This window comes from Macaca nemestrina, chromosome 12 (assembly GCF_043159975.1).
Source record: "Macaca nemestrina isolate mMacNem1 chromosome 12, mMacNem.hap1, whole genome shotgun sequence".
NCBI lineage: Eukaryota > Metazoa > Chordata > Mammalia > Primates > Cercopithecidae > Macaca > Macaca nemestrina.
In genome coordinates this window covers 4388989-4416030 of record NC_092136.1, presented here as the reverse complement: position 1 = coordinate 4416030, position 27042 = coordinate 4388989, and the positions used below count along the sequence as shown (strand labels likewise).

The 27042-nt window shown below is 47.5% G+C and overlaps 1 protein-coding gene and 1 pseudogene across 16 annotated transcripts in view; one reads left to right on the top strand and one right to left on the bottom strand.

Annotated features, from left to right (window-relative positions):
- The first annotated feature begins 7351 nt into the window (after window positions 1-7351).
- LOC105469735 (PTPRF interacting protein alpha 1) overlaps window positions 7352-27042 on the top strand; it is a 121356-nt gene continuing 101665 nt past the window's right edge. For 2 of the 16 annotated variants that reach the window (XM_011721212.3, XM_011721206.3), the window contains exons 1-2: window positions 7352-7576; window positions 8837-9100. In XM_011721212.3, coding sequence (XP_011719514.2) covers window positions 8837-9100 — 264 coding nt within the window. In that variant the 5' untranslated portion in view covers window positions 7352-7576. Of the gene's footprint in view, window positions 7577-7839; window positions 7979-8836; window positions 9101-27042 lie in introns of those variants that run through there. The other 14 variants (XM_011721202.3, XM_011721203.3, XM_011721200.3 and 11 more) reach the window with 11 other exon arrangements.
- On the bottom strand, window positions 16610-16994 carry LOC139357407 (histone H2A.Z pseudogene; annotated as a pseudogene).

Genomic DNA, 27042 nt, shown 5'->3' with positions numbered 1-27042 from the left:
ACTCAACCCTCACGGCAATCCTATGAGGTGGTGCTACCATCTTTGCTTTACAAATGAGGGCAGTGTGGCCCAGAGAGGCCAAGAAGATTACCTGGGAGCATACAGCTACGGCAAAGAAGCAGAGCCAAATCTGACCCAAGCTACCTGGCTCCAGGGTCAGCGTCCACACCCACTGTGCAGAAGTGTCTTCAAAGTGGGCACGGTGACCAGGCAGGAGGCCAGCTGGGGGGGTTGCCACAGTCAACTCTCATTTCCAGCCGTAAGAGTCTCACAACGAATATCGCAGGGTGGTCTGTGGGTGTTATGATCCCCATTTGACAGATGAGGAGATGGAGGCTTAGAGGTTAGTGCCTTGCCCCAGGGCAAGGTAAAGAGCTGGGAGTGCAGCTGAGACCTCTGAGAGCTGGACTACCTCTGTCTGGGCCCTTCTCCCTATAATAGTGGGACATTTTTATTAGGTGGCTCTGTTTGATGAACACAATGAGGTTGTCAAGAGAAGCAAGTTGCAAAATGCTTGACTTCCCTTTGAAATATAATTATACGTATACATTATATTATGAATGAGACAAAGATCTTCATGCCCACGCAGGAGGCCATGAGATGCCCAAAGCGTTGGGAACCTCCCTGTACCTGGTGTTAGGACAGGGGCAATGGAGACGATTTCAGACAAGATGGATCAGGGAGACAGATTCATAGACCGGGGCTCAGGACCTTGGTGTCCCATCCCTGGTGGAAGGGTTTGACTCCTGCTTTGGGGGCTTGGAGATAACTTTTGATGTGGCAGCAAGAACATTGGCTTTGGAGCCAGAGAGTTTTGGGCTCAAGTCACTGTTTCTACCAAATCATAAACTGTGGGGTGTGGGGTACATTATCTAATCCTTCTGGGTCTCAGTATTTTCAACTGTAAAAGGAAGTAGGATATACTTGTGAGGATTTGTGGAGTTATATGGGTTAAAGGTTTTTTGTAAAACGCTCTGGAAATTGTAAAATGCTCTGGGATTTTCTTATTGTCACTTCATCCAGAGATGTCCATGCTCTTCGGACTGACCTGAACAAACCAAGCTCCCAACATAGTCATTGATGGACCAATTTTTTTTTTTTTTTTTTAAGTCTCGCTCTGTCACCCAGGCTGGAATGCAGTAGCACAATCTCAGCTCACTGCAACCTCCGCCTCCCAGGTTCAAGTGATTCTCGTGCCTCTCAGCCTCCCGAGTACTGGGACTACAGACGCGTGTCACCACGCTCTGCTAATTTTTGTATTTTTTTTTTTTTTGTAGAGATCGTGTTTCGCCATGTTGGCCAGTCTGGTCTCAAACTCCTGACCTCAAGTGATCCACCCACCTCAGCCTCCCAAAGTGCTAGGATTCCACCACTCCTGGCCAATGGACCAATGTTTAATTAATCGGTTTACCACGAGGCATCGAACTGCCATAGAAACCAGAACACTCGAGCTAATGATCTCCCCAGCTTAGTGGCCACTAGGGGCTCAGTTTCCTCATCTGCAAAATGGAAAGCATACAGGCATAGCCAGGCAGAGAAACATATATATATATATATATATATTTATATATATTTTTTTTTTTTGGAGATGGAGTCTCACTCTGTCGCCTAGGTTGGAGTGCAGTGGCACCATCTTGGCTCATTGCAAGCTCTGCCTCCCGGCCCCGGAGAACTATTTTAAGAATGAAATGGTGGCCGGGTACAGTGGCTCACACTTGTAATCACAGCACTTTGGAAGGCCGAGGTGGGCGGATCACCTGAGGTCAGGAGTTTGAGACCAGCCTGACCAATATGGTGAAACCTCATCTCTACCAAAGATACAAAAATTATCCGGGCGTGGTGGGGCACGCCTGTAATCCCAGCTACTCAGGAGGCTGAGGCAGGAGAATTGCTTGAACCTGAGAGGGGGAGGTTGCAGTGAGCCGAGATTGCACCACTGCACTCCATCCTGGGTGACAGAGTGAGACTTCATCTCAAAAATAAAGAAGAAAAGAATGAAATGAGATGAGTAAGTAAAACGGTAGCTCTTGACCCTGGGAATTGAATTATCTGGGCTGCACTGCAGACCAACTGGTAAAATGTTTGCTCCTCAGTTGTTCCTTAAAGAGGCCACTCCTTGATCACAGCAACATGCAGACAGGACCGGGAATCGAGAGCCCTGGGTTCACTCAAGCCTCCACCTCCAGCTCTGCCCCAAACTATCTGAGTGTCTACAGGGAAATCTGTTTTGCATCTCTGGGTTTCACCTTCCTCCTCTTAAAGGAAGGACTACATCCTCCACCATCCACCGCCCCCAGGCTCCTCCAGCTCAGACCTTCCCCTGAACTGTGTTGTCACAACACCCATTCATTAGGTGGCTTTACCTGTTCTGGGTAATTTGGGCACGTCCTGATCTCTGTGATTGAGGTCGAGCCACACCCTGATCCCCGCAGGAACCTCCTTCTCCGGCCACTTACATCTCTGGAGTGGAGAGGTGTCCTGGGTGATGCTCATGGTTGACAACTAACTGCATCGTCCAGGCACCTCCTAGAAAGCAGAGGCTGGCTGACCTCCACTGCAGCCACATTTGCGAACATGAAACCCACGCGTAGTGATAAATTCTCTGCTCCCTCCTCACTCCTTCTGTCATGTTTTATTTATCAAGCCTTTAACAGAAGAACTGGAGTGAAAACATTTTCCATCTTTGCTGTTTTCCTGACGTGGCCTTGTGTGACAGCATGTCACCCAAGCTCTGAGAAATGTTTTCCAGAGAAATACTTCTGGGAAGTCGTTTAGTTGGGTGGCGTGAGTAACGCCACCTGAAAGTCATGTTAACTTCCTGAAAGCAATTCTCCATGGTTCTTGCTTGTCCAGATTGAATTTTAATGAACATTTATTGGAGGTTTTCCTACTGATTATAATAATGATGCACATTCATGATAAAGTATCTGGAAAATAAAGACTAGCAAAATGGAAATGCAGCTTCCAGCCACAATCACACTCAAAGATAACCACTGCGAACCTTCTGATGGGTCTCCTTCCAGGAATATATACATATATATATGTGAAGGAAGTGGTGAAAGAGAAAAAACTAATTGACTATAGTAACAATATTTTCATATGTAGACATATATGTTTTTCTTTTATAATTTGAAACTTAAAATTTAATTTCGCATTTCAAAAATAGTTCATTTCATATAAAACTCATTTTATTAAAAATATATTACCTTAACATTCTAGAGTTATTCATATACAAGATAAATTTTACATAATACAGTCTTAATCTAAACATAGACTGTTTTCTTTTTCAGATTGGGGTTCACACTCTGTATACTTGTTTGCATTTGCTTTTTTTAAAAAGTTTTTGTTTAACCATGTATAAAAATTAAGGCATACTATATTAATGTACAGGTATTTGACAAACATATAGTAATGTAACTACCACCACAATCATGATATACATAATTATCTAAAATATGACTGTGGGCCAGGTGCTGTGGCTCACGCCTGTAATCCTAGCACTTTAGGAGGCTGAGGTGGGTGGATCACCTGAGGTCAGGAGTTCGAAACCAGCCTGTCCAACATGGTGAAACCCTGTCTCTACTAAAAATACAAAAATTAGCCAGGTGTGCCTGTAATCCCAGCTACTCGGGAGGCTGAGGCAGGAGAATCGCTGGAACCCTATGAGATGGAGACCGCAGTGAGCCGAGATCACGCCACTGCACTCCAGCCTAGGCGACAGGGCAAGATTCAGTCTCAAAAAAAAAATGGCTGTGAATGTCATCAACTTTTCTGTCATTTGGAAGTGCAATAATTTAACCAATTTTGTTTTCTTGGCCATTTAGGTTGTTTACGATTTCTCCCTTACCAATTTCCAATCTGGGGGAATGAAATCAATGAATTAAAATGCATGAGGGCCATGAGTGGTGGCTCATGCCTGTAATTCCAGCACTTTGGGAGGGCGAGGTGGGTGGATTGCTTGAGCTCCGGAGTTTGAGACCATCCTGGGTAACATGGTGAAACCTCTTTTTTTTTTTTTTTTTTTTTTTGAGACGGAGTCTCGCTCTGTCGCCCAGGCTGGAGTGCAGTGGCGCGATCTCGGCTCACTGCAAGCTCTGCCTCCCGGGTTCACGCCATTCTCCTGCCTCAGCCTCCCGAGTAGCTGGGACTACAGGCGCCCACAACCGCGCCCGGCTAATTTTTTGTATTTTTAGTAGAGACGGGGTTTCACCGTGGTCTCGATCTCCTGACCTTGTGATCCGCCCGCCTCAGCCTCCCAAAGTGCTGGGATTACAGGCGTGAGCCACCGCGCCCGGCTGAAACCTCTTTTCTACCAAAAATACAAAAAAGTTAGCCAGGCATGGTGGTCTGTGCCGGTAGTCCCAGCTACTTGTCGGGGAGCTGAGGTGAGAGGATTGATTGGGCCTGGGAAGTAGAGGCTGCAGTAAACTGTGTTCGAACCACTATACCTCAGCCTAGGTAACTAAATGAGATCCTGTCTCAAAAACAAAAAAAGAGAAAAAGAAGGAAGGAAGGGCAAGGGGAAGGGAGGGGAGGGGAGGGAGAGAGAGGAAGAGAGGAAGGAAGGAAGGAAGGAAGGAAGGCAGGCAGGCAGGCAGGCAGGCAGGCATAAAATGAATGAAATTCGGAATTTTCATTTTCCTGGAGCTATACCAACTGGGTGTCTCCCTTCTCCACTGGAAAAATCCCACATCATTCAAGACCCAGCTCAGATATTGCCTCCTCTTTGAAACCCCCATGATGCCAGCTGGAGACAGGGTTCCTCCCTTCCCTGTGATTCCACAGCACCAAGTCATACACTGTTTATGGGACAGACATTGCAATAGTCTGATTTTCTTCTCTCCTCCAGACTGTGAACTCATACTAGAAGTGATGTCTTAGCTCTGTGTTCCCAAAACCTAAGCCATGCTTGGCTCATACATGCTCCACAAATGTCCATGAAATGAATGAACATTCTACCCTGCTGAACTAAATTTTGATCTTGAGCCGATTTCTTAGAAAACAGACACTTTATGAGCATGGTGCAAACATAAGCTGGCTGCATTAAGCAGGTACCCCTAAGGAGAGCTGGAAATTTGCTGGTTTTGGACAGTGGTTCAGGGGAACTTGGGAGTGGTGCAGAATTGCTGGCATCTGGAAAGGTACAGGGTACTTGCAGAACACCTCATCTAAGTGATCATCTTTACAATTTTATTTTTTATTTTTGAGACAGAGTCTCGCTTTGGCACCCAGGCTGGAGTGCAGTGGCACAATCACAGCTCAGTGCAGCCTCGACCTCTCAGACTCAAGCAATCCTCCCACCTCAGCCCCCCAAGTAGCTGGGACTACAGGCGTGGCCCACCTCGCTGGACTAATTTTTAATTTTTTGTATAGACGCAGGTCTCGATATATTGCCCAGGCTCAAGCAATCCTCCCATGTTGGACTCCCAGTGTGCTGGGATTACAGACGTGAGCCACTGCACCTGGCCAATTTTTTTTTTTTTTTTTTTTTTTTTTTTTTTTTTTTTGAGACAGAGTCTTGCTCTGTCTCCCAGGCTGGAGTGCAGTGGCATGATCTCGGCTCATTGCAACCTCCACCTCCCAGGTTCAAGCTATTCTTCCACCTCAGCCTCCCGAGTAGCTGGGATTACAGATGCCCGCCACCACACCTGACTAATTTTTGTATTTTTAGTAGGGATGGGGTTTCACCATGTTGGCCAGGCTGGTTTTGAACTCCTGACCTCAAGTGATCTCCCCGCCTGGGTCTCCCAAAGTGCTGGGATTACAGGCGTGAGCCACCACACCTGGCCTCACCTGGCCATTTTTACACTTTTAAAATAGCAAGAAACTAGGGGCAAAAAGTACAAATTCATATTTATGTGTAGTCAGTCAATAAATATTTATTGAATGAACTAATAAATTAATGGAAGGTGTACCAGATCCTGGCAGGCGAGAAAGTCAGTCGGAGGCAGTGCTTGTTCTTAGTGCACTCACAATGGAGAATCAAGGAATTCACCTTGGACGGGCTCATTTCTCCCTCTCCTGTGCAGTCTCTTCTCAGACTTATTAGTTCTGAGGGGCTCCTGGCTGCCTCACACCAACAACGGTGGCCAGTGGACACTGGCGATGGTGTCCTGTCATTTTGGTTGGTGAAGAGTTTTTGCGCCAAGTCAAACCCTGGGAGGAGTGGGGAGAGCATCCTCTTTCATTAGTTAGAGGTGTCTCTATTCATCTCCGTAAATACAACATCTAGCACAAGACTTGGCCCACAGTAGGTGTTTAAAAATGCTTGCTGAGGCCGGGCGCAGTGGCTCACGCCTGTAATCCCAGCACTTTGGGAAGCCGAGGCGGGCAGACCACGTGAGGTCGGGAGTTCAAGACCAGCCTGACCAATATGGAGAAACCCCGTCTCTACTAAAAATACAAAATTAGCTGGACTAGGTGGCGTGCGCCTGTAATCCCAGCTACTCGGGAGGCTGAGGCAGGAGACTCACTTGAACCCGGAGGCAGAGGTTGCAGTGAGCCGAGATGGCGCCATTGCACTCCAGCCTGGGCGACGAGAGTGAAACAACGTCTGGGAAAACAAAACAAAACAAAACTTGCGGAAAGAATGAAATGACCAAGACTTCTGCAGGGCCGCCCGTCAGGTTCTCTACTAGTCACTCTTCACATCTGATTCATATCTTAAAGCAGCCTCGCAGGTAGGTCTGCATCATTTTCCCATCCTACATCGGAGGCGCTGAAGCCCAGGCGGGCTTCCCGAATCGCCCGGGCCCACGCTGCAGAGTGAAAGCCACAGCGGCAAAGCCTGCACGCTGGACGCTGCGCCGGAGCGTCCCCAGGTGCAGCAGGCTGCGCTCCGTAAGTGGGTCCTGGCGGGAACCGCGTCCTGCTGAACCCCGATCAGGCCCGCGGAGACCCTGGGAGCGACGCGGCGGGCGGGGTCTGGGCCCGCGGCAGTGGCTGAAGCCTCGGCTCGCTCTTCCTCACGAGGTGCGAATCCAGCGCCTCCAGCTCGGGAGGGACCTGACGTGCGGGACGCGTCCGCCTCAGAACCCGAGGCGCGGCACATACTCGGCAAAGGCCGCCGGCGTCCCCGCAGCAGTGGGAGGAGACTAGGGATGCCCGGAGGAAGACGCTGACCCGGCGGGCACCTGAGCGCCCACCTGTGGCTCATCCCGGAGACCCCCCACCGACCCGGGCGGGGCCTGGGGGCGTGGCTCCCGTCTCGCTCAGCCAATCAGTTCCCCGGAGCAGCCGCCCGCCTCCTCCTGAGGCGACAGCGCTTGCGCACTCGGGCCGCGGTCCTCCTCGGGCCCCGCCCCCGGGGCGGTGCTGACGCTCGCGCCGACGCGCTCGACGTCGGGCACGTCGACGCCGGCGCCGCGCAGCCGGGCCCGCTCCTCCTCCGCTCCGCCAGTGTCCGGCCGCGGGCCGGCCTTAGTGACTGGGGCGGCGGGCCCCGGGGCCGCGGCGTGGGGCGGGCAGGCGGACGCCGGCCGCGGGCTGCCTTCGTCGGCTCCCAAGCTCGCCCGGAGCGAGCAGCCGCCCGCGAGCCGCCGCGGAGCCTCCTCGCCCGCTCCCGCCGGTGAGCAAGGTAAGGGAGCGGGACACTGAGGCAGGCTCGGGGCCCAGGCGTCACCGGCTGGTCCCGGTCTCCGCGGCGGCCACGCAGCCGGTTGGATGTGTTCGCGAGGAAGGGTGCGCTCCGGGGCGGGTGGGGGCGAGGCCGCGGCGCCGGGTCGCGCTGGGAGAGCTCTGGCGGAACCCCAGCGCCCCGAGGGATGGCTCCGGGGACTGCGCGCCGCCCCTCCCCGAGCCCTGCGCCCCGTGACCCGGGCGCTGGGGCGAGGGGCGGGGAACTGCGGCCGCTGAAAGCCCCGGCCCGAGCGGGCTCCGTTGTCAACGGTCCTCACCTCCGGGGTCCGGGGTTCTCGCCGCACCTGATACAGGAGGGGAAGGAGTACGGTTCGAGCAGGCTGGAGGTCATCCCCATCAGGTGCGCCGCCTGGGCCATCCTCTCTCAGGGGTCCATCGCGCCCCGAATACTGCCCGAAAGACTCAGAAGCGACTTCCCCATCCCCTCGCGCTGTCTTTATATCCCAGACACTTAATAGCCTCTCATCATCTCACCTTTCACTTTTCCCTCTTTCCTAGCCGCCTCCGGCTGTATATCGACCTGCTATATTTCCATTGTGAGTTTTTTTTTTTTTTCGGTTGTAAACTTACGTAAGTTAGGTTGACTGATCAACCGTTGCAGCCATTGAAAAAAAAACACTTCTGCCAGCGTTTAACGAATCCAGTTCCTTTTAGTGCTCACCAGCTCCAGCTCAAGAATTCAGGGAGCCGTCAGTTCTTCACAGGAGCTGACTGCACACATTCCTGCAAGATGCCTGATGGATTTTGTACTTGTCAGTTTTGCTGGCTGTATGCTCCTTCTGTGCTTTTCCTGAAAAATGATTGGGTGACATGTGTTTTGACTTTCTTCCCCCCCCCCCCACCCCCCACTGGGAAGTAAAAAAAAATTAGGTAACAGAAGCACACTTGTTTTCGACAAAAACAAGTACAGCTTTGCAAACAGACTACCCCAGGGTTTGCCCTTTTTTGTGAGGGTAGTCCTCTGGTATCTTGACCCCTTCCCTGGATTTTTGTCTGTGTTAATGTCTTCATGTTGTGTATTTCTGCACTTAATATTTGCCCGGTATATGTTTTCCCAGCTTATTTACACACAAAGCGTAACAGATCTGAGGATAATGAGGCTGCCCCTCTTTTTAGCTACAGATACCTGTAAAGTTGCATATTTGTGGGAACCTGTATTCTGCACTTGATGACTGTAGCCTGGCTCTTTCATTTCAAGATGATGTGCGAGGTGATGCCGACCATCAGCGAAGCAGAAGGCCCCCCTGGAGGAGGTGGAAGCCATGGTTCCGGCTCCCCTTCGCAGCCAGACGCAGATTCACATTTTGAACAGTTGATGGTCTCCATGTTGGAAGAAAGGGACCGCCTTCTTGACACACTGAGAGAGACTCAAGAAACACTGGCCTTAACCCAGGGGAAGTTACATGAGGTTGGTCATGAAAGAGATTCCTTGCAGAGACAGCTCAACACGGCACTTCCACAGGTATGAGTGCTTTTAACTTGAGACTCTGTAGATTATTCTCCACTAAATGTTTTTTTTTTTTTTTTTAATTGGTGTCATCTTTTGTTAATGTTTCAGATGAGTATTTTCCATAACCATTTGTGAAATGATGGTTTCTGGTGTTTCTAAGTCAAATGCAAAGTTCCTAGGGATTAAACTTCTTAGGGAGAACAAATTGTTGTACTCTAAAGTCATGTGAAAATACCTCATTATTTTCATTCCTATCTTTGGGAACTGCCTAGGTTCAGGAAGTTCTCCAGAGTTTCTGAAAAAGGGCTCTGAAGCAACCAATCTATGTGGTGCCTCCGTTCTGTTGTCTTCAACCTTCTCTTGCTAAACTTGTGCTTCCCATGGATTGTGTCTCATGTGTTTCTAATTTCCTAATATAATTTAGTAGACAAATAGGATTTCACAGAAAAAAATATTATTTTGATAGCCCACCTTTATCAGAACATCTAGGTTTTGTAAGTCACATTTGTTTTAGGGGATAGAAGACTGGAGATTGATTCCTTAGGAACTTCTTCCTTGGTAGACAAGAATTTTAAAGCTTAGGCCGGGTGTGTTGGCTCATGCCTGTAATCCCAGCACTTTGGGAGGCTAAGGCAGGCGGATCACCTGAGGTCAGGAGTTTGAGACCAGCCTGGCCAACATGGCAAAACCCTGTCTCTACCAAAAATACAAAAATTAGTGGAGCGTGGTAACACACACCTGTAGTCCCAGCTACTCAGAGGCTGAGGCATAAGAATCACTTGAGACAGGGAGGCAGAGGTTGCAGAGGAGCCAAGATTGCACCACTGTCTCAAAAAAAAAAAAAAATTTAAAGCTTAGAACAACTGAAATTATTTCTCTGAGTATATTACATTTGGACCAGTGTTTGAAAGACTTTGCTCATAGAGTTGAATGAGGATTTGCTTAATGGTAGGTAAAGGGAGAAAGTGTAAAAACTAGAAAAGTGTCAGGTGAGTGTCACGGAGCAGAGTGGGAGAGAAGTGGGTTACTTAGGTGTTTCAGAGCTGTCTAGGCCCCATGTTACTCATCCTAAGTGCCTTTGGGGTGCATTCAGGTAGACCTGCAGAAACACACATTTATACTCACATGATGGGTCTGCAGTGATAACTTAGTAAATGAATAATTACTAGCCTTAATGTATTTCTTGGCTGTAGTCAGTTCTCTGGGAAGATTGATAAGCCAAACGTGGGTTTCCTTTATAGCAACAATGATTTGACATTAGAGCTGTATGTTCCTTTTTTGTTGGATTAGAGAATCATTAAGATTTTTCTCATTTGAATCTTATAAAATACTAAGTTTATGAAGGTCGAATTTTATTACTGCAATTTTTTTTTTTTTTTTTTTTGAGACGGAGTCTTGCTCTGTCCCCCAGGCTGGAGTGCAGTGGTGCAATCTCAGCTCACTGCAAGCTCCGCCTTCCGGGTTCCCGCCATTCTCCTGCCTCAGCCTCCCGAGTAGCTGGGACTACAGGCGCCCGCCACCTCGCCCGGCTAGTTTTTCGTATTTTTTAGTAGAGATGGGGTTTCACCGTGTTAGCCAGGATGATTTCGATCTCCTGACCTCGTGATCCACTCGTCTCGTCCTCCCAAAGTGCTGGGATTACAGTCTTGAGCCACCGCACCCGGCCTTGTTGGGTCTTTTAATTTTAGCTGTTCTGGTGGCTGTTAGCTGGTAGGTGGCTCAGTATGGTCTGAATTTGCTGCTCCCTGATGGCCAGGAACATGCAGAGGTAAAGCATCTCTTCCTGTGTTCACTGACCATCTGGATGTCTCGTGAGACGGTTATCTTTTGCCCATCGGTTGGTTGGGTTGTCTATTTTGTTTCTTACTGATTTGAAGGAGTTTTCTCTATATTCTGAGTACATATGTGCATGACAGATTGTTTTTAGACTCTCGTGTTTACCTTTTCACTTTCTCAGTGGTATCTTTTGATACACAGAAGTTTTAATTTTTTTTTTTTTTTTTTTTTTGAGACGGAGTCTCGCTCTGTCGCCCAGGCTGGAGTGCAGTGGCCAGATCTCAGCTCACTGCAAGCTCCGCCTCCCGGGTTCCCGCCATTCTCCTGCCTCAGCCTCCCGAGTAGCTGGGACCACAGGCGCCGCCACCTCGCCCGGCTAATTTTTTGTGTTTTTAGTAGAGACGGGGTTTCGCCGTGTTAGCCAGGATGGTCTCGATCTCCTGACCTTGTGATCCGCCCGTCTCGGCCTCCCAAAGTGCTGGGATTACAGGCTTGAGCCACCGCGCCCAGCCAGAAGTTTTAAATTTTTAATGTAGCTCAGTTGATCAATCTTTTCAGTAATGTTTAATGCTCTTTGTGTCCTGCTTAAGAAATTTGCTAGGTCAAGTTCATGAAGATACTCTACATTGTCTTCTGAAAACTGTATTTTTAAATCTTCTGTCTGAAATTGACTTTGTTTATGGTATGTGATGGGGCCAAGAGTCTCTCTTTTTTTTTTTTTTTTAATGGATATCTAGTTGACCCTGCATAATTTCTTAAAAAGACCATTCTTTCCCCAGTGTACTACATGCAGTGTCATCTATGTCATCTCAGTCCAGTGACTGTAAGTGTGTGGGTCTGTTTCTGGACTCTCTTCTGCTCCTTTGATCTTTTTGTCATCTTTGCATAAATAGCACAATGTCTAAATTACTGTAGATATAGTCTGTCTTGAGATCTGGTAATTTAAGAAAAAGGTTCTCACTCGGTTGCCCAGACTAGTGTCAAACTCCTGGTCTCCAGCAATCCTCTCTCCTTGGTCTCCCAAAGTGCTGGGATTTCCATTGTGAGCCACCACACCTGGCCCTGTAGATGTTCTTTATCCAGATGTAAAAATTCTTCTCTTCTTAGTTTGCCAAGAGTTTTTTAAATACCATGAGCAGATGTTATATTTCTTAACATGGATTTTCTGCATCTTTTGAGACAGTCATGTGATTTTTCTGTTATGTGGGAATTTAACTGTTTTTATTTGTTTGTTTATTTTTGAGGTGGGGTCTTGCTCCATTACCCAGCCCCGAGTGCAGTGGCGCCATCATAGCTCTCTGTAGCCTTGAACTCCTGGGCTAAAGTGATCTTCCCACTCAGCCTCTCAGGTAGTTGGAATTATAGATGCACGTCACTGCGCCTTGCTTTTTTTTTTTTTTTTAATTGCTTATTGTTTGTAGCCTGGGGAAACAACCTCAGGAACTCCTGAGAAAGAGCACCTCCCTTTTAAAAAAGATTTACAATTGTAGAATAATTCCAACCTGATCTTGATGTATTCTCCTTTTACTGGATTGTATTTGGTAATATTTTGTTTAGGATTATTGCATTTATATTCACGAGAAAGATTGACTTGTAATTTTACTTTCCTTCAGTGCCCTTGTTGGGATTTGGTATTGAGGTTATGCTGGTTTCATAAAACAAGGTGGAATATATTCCTTCTTTTTCTACTCCCTAGAAGAGTTCCTTCGAAATTTGTGTTACCTTCCTTAAATGTTTGAAAACATTCTTTGGCAAAACCAGCTCCTGTAGTATTTTTAGAATTAATTTTATAGGTAGATGTAGGATTTTGAGTATTTCTTCATGTGTCTATTTAGATAAAGCATTTTTCCCTGCTAGGGATTTGTTCAGGCCACCCAAACTTTCCAATTTGTAAGTTTAAAGTGGTTTACAGTCCTTATTATCTGCAAGATCTGTAGTGATGTCCCCTTTTAATAATTTTTGATATTGGTAATTCGTATATTGTCTCTTAATCAGTCTTGAGGGTTTGTCAGTTTTGTAAGTTCTTTCAAGGGACCAACTGTTAGCTTTACTTTTTTTCTACTTACATTTGTTTCTATTGCATTAATTTCTACTTTTTTTTAAGCTTCGTTTTTTGTTTGAGATTTTATGTATATATATGTATATGTATATGTCTTTTTTTTTTTTTTTTTTTTGAGGCAGAGTCTCATTGTGTCTCCCAGGCTGGAGTGCAGTGGCATGATCTCAGCTCACTGCAGCCTCTGCCTCCAGGTTTCAAGCAATTCTCCTGCCTCAGCCCCCTCCCGGGTAGCTGAGATTACAGGCACCCGCCACCACGCCCAGCTAATTTTTGTATTTTTAATAGAGATGGGGTTTTGCCATGTTGGCCAGGCTGGTCTCGAACTCCTGGCCGCAAGTGATCCACCCGCTTTGGCCTCCCAAAGTGCTGGGATTACAGATGTGAGCCATTGCACCTGGCCTTTTCTAGTTTCTTGAATAGATACTTGTTTTAACTTTTTTCTTTCTAATATATGTTTTTAAGCCTATACATTTCTCTCTAAACACACTTTTAGATGCATGTCACAAGTTTTTTTTTTTTGTTTTTTTTTTTGTTTTTTTTTTTTTGAGACGGAGTCTCGCTCTGTCGCCCAGGCTGGAGTGCAGTGGCCGGATCTCAGCTCACTGCAAGCTCCGCCTCCCGGGTTTACGCCATTCTCCTGCCTCAGCCTCCCAAGTAGCTGGGACTACAGGCGCCCAACACCTCGCCCGGCTAGTTTTTTGTATTTTTTAGTAGAGATGGGTTTTCACCGGGTTAGCCAGGATGGTCTTGATCTCCTGACCTCGTGATCCGCCCGTCTCGGCCTCCCAAAGTGCTGGGATTACAGGCTTGAGCCACCGCGCCCGGCCTACAAGTTTTGATATGTCAAATTTTCATTATCTTTTATGTAAAAATAATGTTGTAATTTTCACTGCGGTGTTGTTTGTTGTTCATACAATTTTTAGAAGTGTATTTCTCAACTTCCCTGTTTGTGGGGATTTTCTTTTTTTTTTGTTGAGACAGAGTCTCCCTGTGTCGCCCAGACTGGAGTGCAGTGGCCGGATCTCAGCTCACTGCAAGCTCCGCCTCCCGGGTTCACGCCATTCTCCTGCCTCAGCCTCCCGAGTAGCTGGGACTACAGGCGTCCGCCACCTCGCCCGGCTAGTTTTTGTATTTTTTAGTAGAGACGGGGTTTCACCGTGTTAGCCAGGATGGTCTCGATCTCCTGACCTTGTGATCCGCCCGTCTCGGCCTCCCAAAGTGCTGGGATTACAGGCTTGAGCCACCGCGCCCGGCAAATCTTGGCGTGGGGATTTTCTAGATACCTTTTTGTCGATTTCTAGCTTAATTATTTTAAGATCCCTAAATATATTCTGCATTATTTAAATCCTTTGAAATGTGTTGAACTTTCCTAATAGCCCAGCATGTACTCAGTTTTGTTAAATGTTTCCCAGCCACTTGAAAGTAATATATATTGATAGGAATGTAGTGTTCTATGTACATCAGTTATATCAATTGTTTGAGTCATGTAATTCAAATTCTAGTAGCCACCTGCACAGATACAGTATACATTTTCAATTTAAGCCTGATTTATTATTTTACTGCTTCCCAGACACTGCTGTTTCCTTAGATACTTGAGCTGGATTTAACTCCCTCCTACCTTTTGTGTCATTGTTTTATATATTTCAGTTTAATTTAATTTATATTTATTTTTAAAAATAGAGACAGCGTCTTGCTGTACTGCCCCAGCTGGTCTTCAGCTCCTGGCCTCAGGTGATCCTCTGCTGTTAGCCTCCCAAAACAGTGGGATCCAGGTGTGAGCCACTACACACTTTTAGCTGCGTCTTACAAGTTTATGTATTTTAGTTTTAGATGTACTTTTCGCAGTATCATAATTGTTTTGTACAGTTAATGTTTATTTAGATTTATCCTCATAGTTACCTTTTTTTTTTTTGCTCTTCATTCTTTATTGTTGTTTCATGTTTCTGTCGGGGATTGCAGTTGTTGTTTGTTTGTTTTTTTCTTTTTTGAGACAGAATCTCACTCTGTCACCTAGGCTGGAGTGCAGTAGCACAATCTCGGCTCACTGCAACCTCCATCTCCCGTGTTTGAGCGATTTTCTTGCCTCAACCTTCTGAGTAGCTGGAACTACAGGCGTGTGCCACCACATCCGGCTAATTATTGTATTTTTAGTAGAGACTGGGTTTCACCGTGTTGGCCAGGCTGGTCTCAAGCTCCTGACCTCAAGTGATCTGCCTGCCTCAGCCTCCAAAGTGCTGGGAGTACAGATGTGAGCCCCTGCACCCAGCCTGTATTTCTTTTCCCTGAAGAACTTTCTAAGGCATTTCTTTTTTTTTTTTTTTTTTTTTGAGACAGAGTCTCGCTCTCTCGCCCAGGCTGGAGTGCAGTGGCGCAATCTCGGCTCACTGCAAGCTCCGCCTCCCGGGTTCACGCCATTCTCCTGCCTCAGCCTCCTGAGTAGCTGGGACTACAGGCGCCCGCCACCGCGCCCGGCTAATTTTTTGTATTTTTAGTAGAAACGGGGTTTCACCGTGGTCTCGATCTCCTGACCTTGTGATCCGCCCGCCTCGGCCTCCCAAAGTGCTGGGATTACAGGCGTGAGCCACCGCGCCTGGCTAAGGCATTTCTTTTAGTTCATATCTGTGGATAATGAATTGTCATTTTTGTTGGCCTGAAAATTTTCTATTTTACCTTTAGTTTTTTGTTTCTTTTTTTTTTTTAAGATGGAGTCTTGCTCCGTCGCCAGTCTGGAATGCAGTGGCACGATCTTGGCCCACTGCAGCCTCTTCCCCCGGGGTTCAAGCAATTCTTCTGCCTCAGCCTCCCGAGTAGCTGGGTCTACAGGCACGTGCCACCACGCCCAGCTAATTTTTGTATTTTTTACTAGAGACGGGGTTTCACCATGTTGGCCAGGATGGTCTCGATCTCTTGACCTTGTGATCTGCCCTCCTCAGCCTCCCAAAGTGCTGGGATTACAGGCATGAGCCACCACTCCTGGCCTTTTTTTTTTTTTTTAAATAGAGGCGATGTTTCACCATGTTGCCCAGGCTGGGGTCAAACCCCTTGGCTCAAGCAGCTGCCTGCCTCAGCCTCCTAAAGTGCTGGGATTACCGGTGTGAGCCACCGTGCCCAACTTGCCTTCACTTTTGAAGAATGATTTTGCTGGGTATAGAATTATGGGTTCATGGTCATTTCCTTGCACCATTTTGTAGCAGCGAATTCATTGTTTTTTAGCTCACTTCCTTCTTCTTGACAAGTCAGCTTTTGGTGTTATTGTTGTTCCATTTGAAGTAATACTTCTTTTTTTTTCCCTTCTGGTTGCTTTTATTTTTATTTTTTGGAGAGGATATGACTTTTCTGAGTTTATCCACCAGAGTGGAAATAATGTCTGTGCAAAACCAAATGTTTGTTACTATAACTCTCCATCACAATTAAAATCCAAACAGTTTTTTGAAAACAGTCAACTCAATCAAAACCCACTACTTCAGAATCAATAGCTTCTTTGAAGCCACGGTAACAAATATGGTTAAGACTTAAATGTAGAAATTTGTTGGTTGGAAAGCTAATTAAACTTCCTACTTGCTCAAGTAGAATTACAGAAAGGCAGAATTGTGTTTTTCACAGAGATACAGTTCACTGGAATCAGCAACACTGGACAGCTGGTAGAGTGTTTAGGGTCCTGAGATAATAAGGAATCCAGGCAGCCTTTAGACAGTCTGCTGTTGTCCTTTGTTCCCAATTAGATATTTGTGGATGTGTGGAATGACACCTTTACCAGCAATTGTAGACTTGATGAGAGACTGCAATTCTTCATCTCCACGAATGGCAAGTTGCAAGTAATGAGGGATAATATACTGTACTGTGAAGTCTTTTGATGGGTTTCTTGCCAGTTCAAGTACCTCCGCAGTGAGGTACTCCAGGATGGCTGTGCTATTCACAGCGGCAGTTGCGCCCACATGTCCAGGACTGATTGTCCTAGATTTCAGGTGTCAGTGAATACGGCCCACCAGGAACTGCAAATTGGCTCTCTGTGAGTGGGAAGCTGCCTTTGTTGGCCTTTCTGGAGTCCTTCCCAGCCTTACTGCCAGCCATTTTCAATTCTGCTGAAGCTCAAACAGGCAGTGAAGGGACTAATCAGACACACAGCAAGATCTCACCAGCTACTCTTTCCTTCCACCAGGATTTGAAGCTGCCTCTGGTGGCTTGTAAGATTTTCTTTGCTTTAGGCATTAGCAAAACTCGATATTTGTTGTATTGGTGGCCTGTTCCTAATCAATTTTGGAAGTTTTGGCTCTTCTCTGTATAAATACTCCTATTTTTCACTCATCTTCACTCTGAAGGCCTCCATTTTTGTGTACATTAGGCTTTTCTTTTTTTTGAGATGGAGTTTCGCTCTTGTTGCCCAAGCTGGAGTGCAATGGCGTGATATACATTAGGCTTTTGTCATGTCCTACATGTCTCTTGTGCTCCTTTCTGTATTTTCTAGACCTTTTCTGTGTATGTGTCTAGATGTGTGTGTGTGTGTGTGTATATATGTGCATGTTTATATATATATTTATTTATTTATTTTTTAGAGACTGGGTCTCTCTCTTGCCCAGGCTGGTCTTGAACTCTTGGGCTCAGGCAATCTTCCTACCTTGGCCTCCTAAACTGTGAGGATGACAGACATGAGCCACTGTGTCTGGCCTGTGTGGCGGGGGTGTGTGTGTGTATATGTATATATGTATATATATATTTTTGGGATAGGGTCTTGCTCTGTTGCCCAGGCTGGAGTGTAGTGGTGCAATCTCAGCTCACTGCAGCCTCTGCCTTCTGGGCTTAAGCGGTCCTCCCACTTCAGCTCCTGAGTAGCAGGGACTACAGGTGCGCACCACCACACCTGGCTAATTTCTGTATTTTCAGTGGAGATGGGGTTTTGCCGTGTTGCACAGACTGGTCTTAAACTCTTGGGCTTAAGCGATCCACTCGCCTCACTCTCCTAGTGTGTTGGCAATACAGGCTTGAGGCAGCGTGTGTGTGTGTGTGTGTGTGTGTATTTAAGAGACAGGTGGCTGGATGCGGTGGCTCACGCCTGTAATCCCAGCACTTTGGGAGGCCAAGGTGGGCGGATCACCTGAAGTCAGGAGTTCAAGACCAGCCTGGCCAACATGGTGAAACCCCGTCTCTACTAAAAATACAAAAAATAGCCGGGCGTGGCCGGCGCCTGTCATCCCAGCTACTCGGGAGGCTGAGGCAGGAGACTTGCTTGATCCTGGGAGGCGGAGGTTTCAGTGAGCCAAGATCACACCATTGCACTCCAGCCTGGGTGGCAAGAGCGAAACTCCGTCTTGGAAAAAAAAAAAAAAGAGACAGGTACTCTGTTGTTGCCGAGGCTGGAGTGCAGTGGTGCGCGCGATCACTGTTCACTGCAGCCTCAAACTCCAGGGCTCATGCAATCCTTTTGCCTTAGCCTTTTGAGTAGCTGAGACTATGGGCATGTGCCACCATGCCCAGCTAATTTTTAAATTTTTTGTAGAGGCGGGGTCTTGCTGTTTTACCCAGGCTGGTCTTAAACTCCTGACCTCAAGTGATCCTCCCACCTCTACATGTCAAAGCACTGGGATGACAGGTGTGAGCTATTGTGCCCAAACTCTCAAGTCCAGGTATTTTTACTGACCCATCTTCCACCTCACTCACCCTCTCTTCATTTGTGTCCATCACCGTTTAGCCCATAGATTGAGTTCTTAATTTCAGTTATAATTTTCAGTTCTAGAGTCTGCATCATTCCTTTTACTATTCTAGTTCTCTAGTGAAATGCTTTCCTTTTGTCAAGTATATTTTTGACTAGCTGACATTTGCATCGGGTAACTTATTATATAGGTCACCTCTGGATCCATTTCTGTTTTTCTTTTTTCTCTTGGTTCATTTGTTGATAGGCTTATTTTTATTTTTTTAATTGAGTCAGACATTATGTATGAAAAACTGTAGAAGCACTGGGTGATGCCCTCTTCCTTCAGAAAGTTTCCCTGTGTCATCTGGCACATGCCCAGAGTAGGAACAGATCATCTCAGCTCAGGGCCTGGGTGACCAGAGGCTGGGATTCAGTCAGTAAGCCTCAGTTGGAGCTGCCTTCCCCCAAACCCCTGCTCCCGGTGTAACCATCCAGGGGTTCCATCTGAAACCCTGGAGTGTTTCCCAGGGCCCCTCTTTCTTGGCGTGTCTTGGAGCCCAAGTTTTGTCTCCCTAACACCATGAGACTACTGAAAGCCCAGCTTCTCAGCCAGGTTTGCAGAGTGTTGGGCTCATTTCCTGTGTCTCCCTTTTCTCTGGGATCTTGGCCCCTTAAGTCCTGGCTGACTGTCAGGCCTGTACTTCTTTTTGTCTTCCCAGACCCTTGGGGCTTTCTAGAGCTCTTTAGCCGCTACTTTCTGCTGAGTTTTCTTCCCAGTTTATCAGTGTACTGCCCCCACATCCTTCCAAATTGTCAAATGCATTGACAGAAAGAGTGGGGGCTCCGAATAGTGGACTCACCTCAGTGGGTTCTCTTTTGTTTGGAATATTGGTCCCTTCAGTTGTGGCTGCCTTGGCATCTCTTTGATGCCTGCAGACTTTTAAGTCATACTCTCCTTTTCCAGTTCTTGGTGGGTTGCCGTGCTCCAGGCCACCCTGCATATCACTGAAAGTGCAGTCAAAGCGGGCGTGCTCGCTCTGTCTGCGGCATGTGCGGAGGCTGTAGACATTGGTTATCGTTACTTGATAGGGAGCATACAGAACCCCCTTACCTTGCTTAGTCTGCCTTGTCCAGTTTCTTTCTTTCTTTTTTTTTTTTTTCAGTCTGCTTCTCATGACATTGTCCAGTTTCTAATCAGAATCCCCCATTTGCCCCTACCCAGTCACTTAACACTTAAAGACAATAGAGCAAGTGGCCCGCCCAGCGGGAGACACAGTCCTTGGCCTCCAGTTCCCGTCTTGGCCACTGTGTGGGCTCTTCCATCCTGCTCTAGTCTTTACTCTTCCCTTTGCCCTGTGCCAGACCAAGGGAGGGTTTGTGATGACATATGTGGCAGTGGCAAAGGAGGAGGCTAGGGAGGTAGGAGAGGTTGTGTGCGTGGTGTTTAGTCTTTTTTTGGAGATGGGGTCTTGCTATGTTGCCCAGGCTGGTCTCGAACTCCAGGGCTCAAGCAAGCCTTCTGACTTGGCTTCCTGAGTAGCTATCACTACAGACATGAACCACTGTGCCCAGCTACCTAATGTTTATTCTTTTTTTTTTTTTTTTTTTTTTTTGAGATGGAGTCTCGCTCTGTCGCCCAGGCTGGAGTGCAGTGGCCTGATCTCAGCTCACTGCAAGCTCCGCCTCCCGGGTTCACGCCATTCTCCTGCCTCAGCCTCCCGAGTAGCTGGGACTACAGGCGCCTGCCACCTCGCCCGGCTAGTTTTTTGTAGTTTTTTTAGTAGAGATGGGGTTTCACTGTGTTCACCAGGATGGTCTCGATCTCCTGACCTCGTGATCCACCCGTCTCGGCCTCCCAAAGTGCTGGGATTACAGGCTTGAGCCACCGCGCCCGGCCCCTAATGTTTATTCTGTGACTTGATCACATGTGTGTTTTCTTTTCAGTGCTGCTTTTTTTTTTTTGAAACAGAGTCTTGCTATGTTGCCCAGGCTGGAGTACAGTGGCGTGATCTCGGCTCACTGCAAGCTCTGCCTCCTGGGTTCACGCCACTCTCCTCAGCCTCCCCAGTAGCTGGGACTACAGGCATCTGCCACTACACCCAGCTAATTTTTGTTTTGTATTTTTAGTAGAGTTGGGGTTTCACCATGTTAGCCAGGATGGTCTCGATCTCTTGACCTCATGATCTGCCAGCCTTGGCCTCCCAAAGTGTTGGGATTACAGGCGTGAGCCACTGCACCCAGCCTTTTTGTTTTTTGTTTTGTTTTTTTTTAGAAGGAGTTTTGCTCTTGTCGCCCAGGCTGGAGTGCAGTGGCGTTTAGTGCAATGGCTGGAGTGCAAAGACAGCCTGTTTAGGAGGCGATCTCAGCTCACTGCAACCTCCGCCTCCCAGGTTCAAGCGATTCTCCTGCCTCAGCCTCCTGAGTAGCTGGGACTATAGGTGCGCATCACCATGCCCGGCTGATTTTTGTATTTTTAGTAGAGACGGGGTTTCACCATGTTGGTCAGGCTGGTCTCGAACTTCTGACCTCAGGTGATCTGCCCGCCTTGGCCTCCCACAGAGCTGGGATTACAGACATGAGCCATCATGCCTGACCAACCAACCGAGTGCTTTTTTTTTTTTTTTTTTAAACAAATACTGCCTGTGGGCTTCTCTCTAATTTCATTTTAAAGTTTCAGCTGCATTTTCAAATTGAGATTTTATTTTAAACTTGAGTACAGTGATTTTTACAGTCTTTTTGAAAGCAACAAATGAGATTTTTAGAAGACCTCTCGCTTGAAGAACTCTAATGTATGAAACCTAGAAAAGAGACTGTTCACCTTTCATTGCAGGCGAGGTCCCAAATTTTGCCAGTCTGTCTCCCAGTCTGCTAATCCCTGAGGCAGGGCGTACAAAACTCAGAAGACTCTAACAAATGAGGTCTTCAAATCAAATCCAAACTTAGTGAAAAAGAAGTCGGCCGGGCGCGGTGGCTCAAGCCTGTAATCCCAGCACTTTGGGAGGCCGAGGCGGGCGGATCACAAGGTCAGGAGATCGAGACCACAGTGAAACCACGTCTCTACTAAAAATACAAAAAATTAGCCGGGCGCGGTGGCGGGCGCCTGTAGTCCCAGCTACTCAGGAGGCTGAGGCAGGAGAATGGCGTGAACCCAGGAGGCGGAGCTTGCAGTGAGCCGAGATCGCGCCACTGCACTCCAGCCTGGGCAACAGCGTGAGACTCCGTCTCAAAAAAAAAAAAAAAAAAAAAAGAAGTCTACCTGTGTCAGGGGTGTTCCCTGTCAAAGTGATGGGTGAGCTTCTGCTGGTTGCAGTGGAAGGTGTGCTGGTTGGATTGGGAAGGCAAGAGGGTGCAAGACAGCCCGTTTAGGAGGCGGTTCCTGCATTGTGGGCATGAAGTGTTACAGCCCAAACTAGGATGCTAGAATCCAAGGGCAGAGGGCAGTAGAAAAGCACAACCTGGCAGAACTGTGTGGGACTAGAGGATGAGAGCCGAGTGGCAGATGCCATGGTCAGGCTTGCTGGGAGATGGGGGTGGGGGAGGGTAAAGAGGAGACGCTGGTGTTTGGCAGTGTTGAGAGGTATTTGTGGTTGTCACAACTAGGGGCAGGGATGCTCGTAAACATTCTGCGGTGGAGCCCCCTCAACAAAGAATTATCTGGCCCCAAATGTTGGAAGTGTCCAGGTTTAGGTATAAAGAATCAGAAGTAGGGCCGGGCGCGGTGGCTCAAGCCTGTAATCCCAGCACTTTGGGAGGCCGAGACGGGTGGATCACGAGGTCAGGAGATCGAGACCATCCTGGCTAGCACGGTGAAACCCCGTCTCTACTAAAAAATACAAAAAACTAGCCGGGCGAGGTGGCGGGCGCCTGTAGTCCCAGCTACTCGGGAGGCTGAGGCAGGAGAATGGCGTGAACCTGGGAGGCAGAGCTTGCAGTGAGCTGAGATCCGGCCACTGCACTCCAGCCTGGGCGACAGAGCGAGACTCCGTCTCAAAAAAAAAAAAAAAAAAAAAAAAGAATCAGAAGCTTTTCTCAAGTATTGCTATTAGGTTGGTGCAATAGTGTTTGTGTTTTTGCTTTATTTTTAATGGCAAAAACCGCAATTATTTTTCCTTCTACCTAATATGATGCAAAGTTGGCTACAACTGTAATTTGTTAAGTGCTGCAAACAAGGTACTTGCTAAGCTTAACTTCGTGAACAAGTTGGGAAGAATTGGAATTAGGTAAAACTAGCTAAATGACTCTTCCCCGAGGATAAATACTAATGACTACCCCTTCAGATGGTGCCCCTCATGTGCTTTACTGACTGCTTTCTTAGTAGTAGTTGGTAAAACACCTCTTAAAATATCATACTTGCTTTCATCATCTTTGGTTTATGAAATCGTTGAATATATCCTTTCAGAATAATATTTGGCCATTTACATCTCTCTTTTGCACACACTGAACTTGCCATCTTGTCTTCCTGTTTCTACACCTTTAATTGTCAGCAAGGAGACAGAGTCCTCCCTCCTATCTTGTTGAGCCCTGTGTGAATATTACCGTTCTAGGCTCCTGCAGACACTGGTAGAGACAGACAGGGTCTCCGCCAGAAGGCTTTCACAGTACACCCATGTTCAAAGCAGGTGCGGGTTGTGAGACACATCCAGATAGAATGAAGGGGTTCACAAGAAATCCATTATCTCGGTTGAGTAGGGTGGGCTGCCAAGCACACTGTGGTCCAGGAAGGTGAGGCTTTCGAGGGGATTGGCTTGGAGCTGAGAGATGAAGGCTAAGAGGAACCAGGTATGAGAGCTTTCTTGGCAGTGGGGCTACTTGAGCAAAATCCAGAGCAAGGGAGAGCTTAGCATTTAGCTGAGTCAAAGCTGGGGTCTGTGGCCATGGTTACTCAGCCTGGAGGGAAGGGAAGAGTGAACAAGGTAAGGTTGGCTAGATACGTTGACATGGGATCAGACAGAGGCAAAGATTTGCTTGTTTCTGTTTTGTTTAAGTACCTTAGGGCTTCAGTACTTTGTGTGCATCGTGGCCTCAGGGGAGGGAATGATGTGATTTGGCTGCGTTGTTATTTATTTATTTTTATTTTTGTATTTATTTATTTAAGATGGAGTCTCACACTGTTGCCCAGGCTGTAGTGCAGTGGCATGATCTCGGCTCACTGCAACCTCCGCCTCACGGGTTCAAGCGATTCTCCTGCCTCAGCCTCCCAAGTAACTGGGATTACAGGCGCCCGCCACCATGCCCAGCTAATTTTTAGTAGAGATGGGAGTTTCACCATGTTGCCCAGGCTGGTCTCGAACTCCTGACCTCAGGTGATCCTCCTGCCTCGGCCTGCCAAGTTTTTTTTTTTTTTTTTTTTTTTTTTTTTTTGAGACGGAGTCTCGCTGTGTCGCCCAGGCTGGAGTGCAGTGGCGCGATCTCGGCTCACTGCAAGCTCTGCCTCCCGGGTTCACGCCATTCTCCTGCCTCAGCCTCCCGAGTAGCTGGGACTACAGGCGCCCACAACCGCGCCCGGCTAATTTTTTGTATTTTTAGTAGAGACGGGGTTTCACCGTGGTCTCGATCTCCTGACCTTGTGATCCGCCCGCCTCGGCCTCCCAAAGTGCTGGGATTACAGGCGTGAGCCACCGCGCCCGGCGGCCTGCCAAGTTTTTAAAAGATCATGCTATGTGGATAATGAGCTGGGGATGGAGGGAAGAATGGACCTAGGGTGGAAACCACTGGTTAGAGTAGAGCCACTTCGAGTGCGTGGGTTTGGGCTACAAAGTTAGCAAAAATTAAAAACTCTTGCTGGGTACGGTGGCTCATGCCTGTAATAGGAGGCTGAAATGGGCGGATCACCTTGAGGTCAGGAGTTCGAGACCAGCTTGGCCAACATGGTGAAACCCTGTCTCTACTAAAAATACAAACATTGGCTGGGTGTGGTGGTGGGCGCCTGTAGTCCCAGCTACTCAGGAGGCTGAAGCAGGAGAGTCGCTTGAACCCGGGAGGCGGAGGTTACAGTGAGCTGTGATCGCACCACTACACTCCAGCCTGGGGGACAGAGCGAGACTCCGTCTCAAAAAAAACCCCAAAAACCCCTTAACATCACCCATCCCATAAAGCACAGAACAATGTATACTTTTTAATTATCATACACATAAATGCATACTGTTTTAATGCAGTATACATAATGTTTATGTATGTAATGTATACATTTATTCAGGTATTTTGAGTGTCTGTATGTGCCATGCACTGTTGTAGGTGCTGAATATTCCATAGGTAAAAAGGGTTATTTAGCCCACATTTCTTTTCGTTGTATGAAGAGAAATGGAAAAACCAGACTTACGTAGTTCAGTTTGAACAAGGTAAATGCATGGATGATGTAATGTGGGAGCACTTTCCGCTTTTCATTTACGTTTGTGTAGACAGAACTCAGGGAGGTGGTTTTGCTTGGGAGTTTCACTGCCCACTGTACTCCTCCGCTCTCGACACCTGTGCCTTGCAGATGCGTTACCTGACTGTCACGCTGTGTACTTTCCTTTGGGTAGGCTTTGGGCTCCTTAAATTCAACATGGACTCAAACCATCTTTCCCCCACATGGGTCCCCCTCCTGTGAATGGCAGTTTTCTACGTAGTCAGGTGGCTATGTCTCTTTTCTTCTGAGATGGAGTCTCGCCCTGTTGCCCAGGCTGGAGTACAGTGTCGCAATCTCAGCTCAGTGCAACCTCTGGCTCCTGCGTTCAAGCGATTTTCCTCCCTCAGCCTCCCAAATAGCTGGGACCACAGGCACATGCCACCACGCCCAGCTGATTTTTGTATTTTTGTAGAGACGGTTTCACCGTGTTGGCCAGGCTGGTCTTGAACTCCTGACCTCTGGTGATCTGCCCGCCTTGGCCTCCCAAAGTGCTGGGATTACAGGCGTGAGCCACTGCTCCCGGCCCTATGTCTCTTTTGTGCGCTAACCTTATCCTTCTAGTCTCCAGGACCTGTGGCATGGACCTTTCCATCTCTTGGAGGTTACCCCTGAGGCCCACCGACTCTCAGACCTGAACCCTTTGTCTTCACTGGGTTGACTCCCATGGCCCCTGGCTGTTGTGGAGCTTCTTTCCAGTATCTTATCCCTCATTGCAGCAAGATCTTTCTTTTTTTCTTTTTGAGACAGGGTCTCACTTTGTCACCCAGGCGGAGTGCAGTGGTGTGATCGGGCTCAAGCAATGCTCCTACCTCAGCCTTGTAAGAAGCTGGGACTACAGGTGTGCGCCATTACGGCTGGCTAATTTGTGTGTGTGTGTGTGTGTTTATACACATATATATACACATACACACACACAGACACATATATGTCATTATTATTATTTTGTAGAGGAGTGGGGTCTTGCTATGTTGCCTAGGCTGGTCTCGAACTCTTGAGCTCAAGTGATTCGCCCACCTCAGCTTCCCAGAGTGCTGGGATTACAGGCATGAGCCACCACGCCGGGCCAGTATCTTTCTAAAATGCATCTGTCTTTCCTTTGCTCAGAACACTTAACTCTCCATCGCCCCTCGGGCTGAAGACTCCTGTGTCATCACATCCTGGCCCAGCCCCTCCCTGCTCTCCCAGTCATGGGTAGTTCCTCACATGCAGACTCCTTGCTTTTGTACAACTTTGTAAATAAGCCGTTTTCTGAGATTAGGCCTTTTATATCTTCTACTTGCCAACTTTATTCTAGCTACAACAAGTAATTTGGTACGGCTCTTTCAGCAATCCGGTTTTGCCTTTTGTATACTGATCCTCAAAAATGCGCATATTCTGATGCAGTGGTTTGACTTCAGCTAAGTTTTTTGGTTTTTTTGTTTGTTTGTTTGTTTGTTTTTAGTAGATACAGGAGTCTTTATGTTGCCCAGGCTGGTCTCGAACTCCTGGTCTCAAGCAATCCTCCTGCCTTAGCCTCCCAAAGTGTTGAGATTACAGTCATCAGCCACTACACCCGGCCCTTTTTTTGTTGTTTTTTTAAAACATTTGGTTTTAGAGACGGGGTCTCTGTTTCCTAGGCTGGAGCGCAGTGACAGAGTCACAGCTCACTGTATCCTCAACCTCCCTAGCTCAGGCAATCCTCCCACTTCAGCCTGTTGAGCAGCTGGAACCACATGCATGTGCCACCACACCTTGCTAATTTTTTGTTTTATTTTTGAAAGATGAGGTCTCCCTATGTGCCCCAGGCTGGTCTTGAACTCCTGGGCTCAAGTGATCCTCCCACTTGGCCTCCCAAAGTGCTGGGATTACATAATGATGTTGACCCTAACAACTTGTATAGTTAGATTTTTAAATTCAGACATTTAAAGTCTAAGTGTGTGTAGGTCCCATTGCACTGGGGCTCAACATCTCTCACTTGCCCTCCAGTCATGCCCCATCTCACCTCTGCTTTTTTTTTGAGATGGAGTCTTGCTCTGTCTCCCAGGCTGGAGTGCAGTGGCACAATCTGGCTCACCGCAGCCTCTGCCAACTGGCTTCGAGCAATTCTCTGCCTCAGCCTCCCA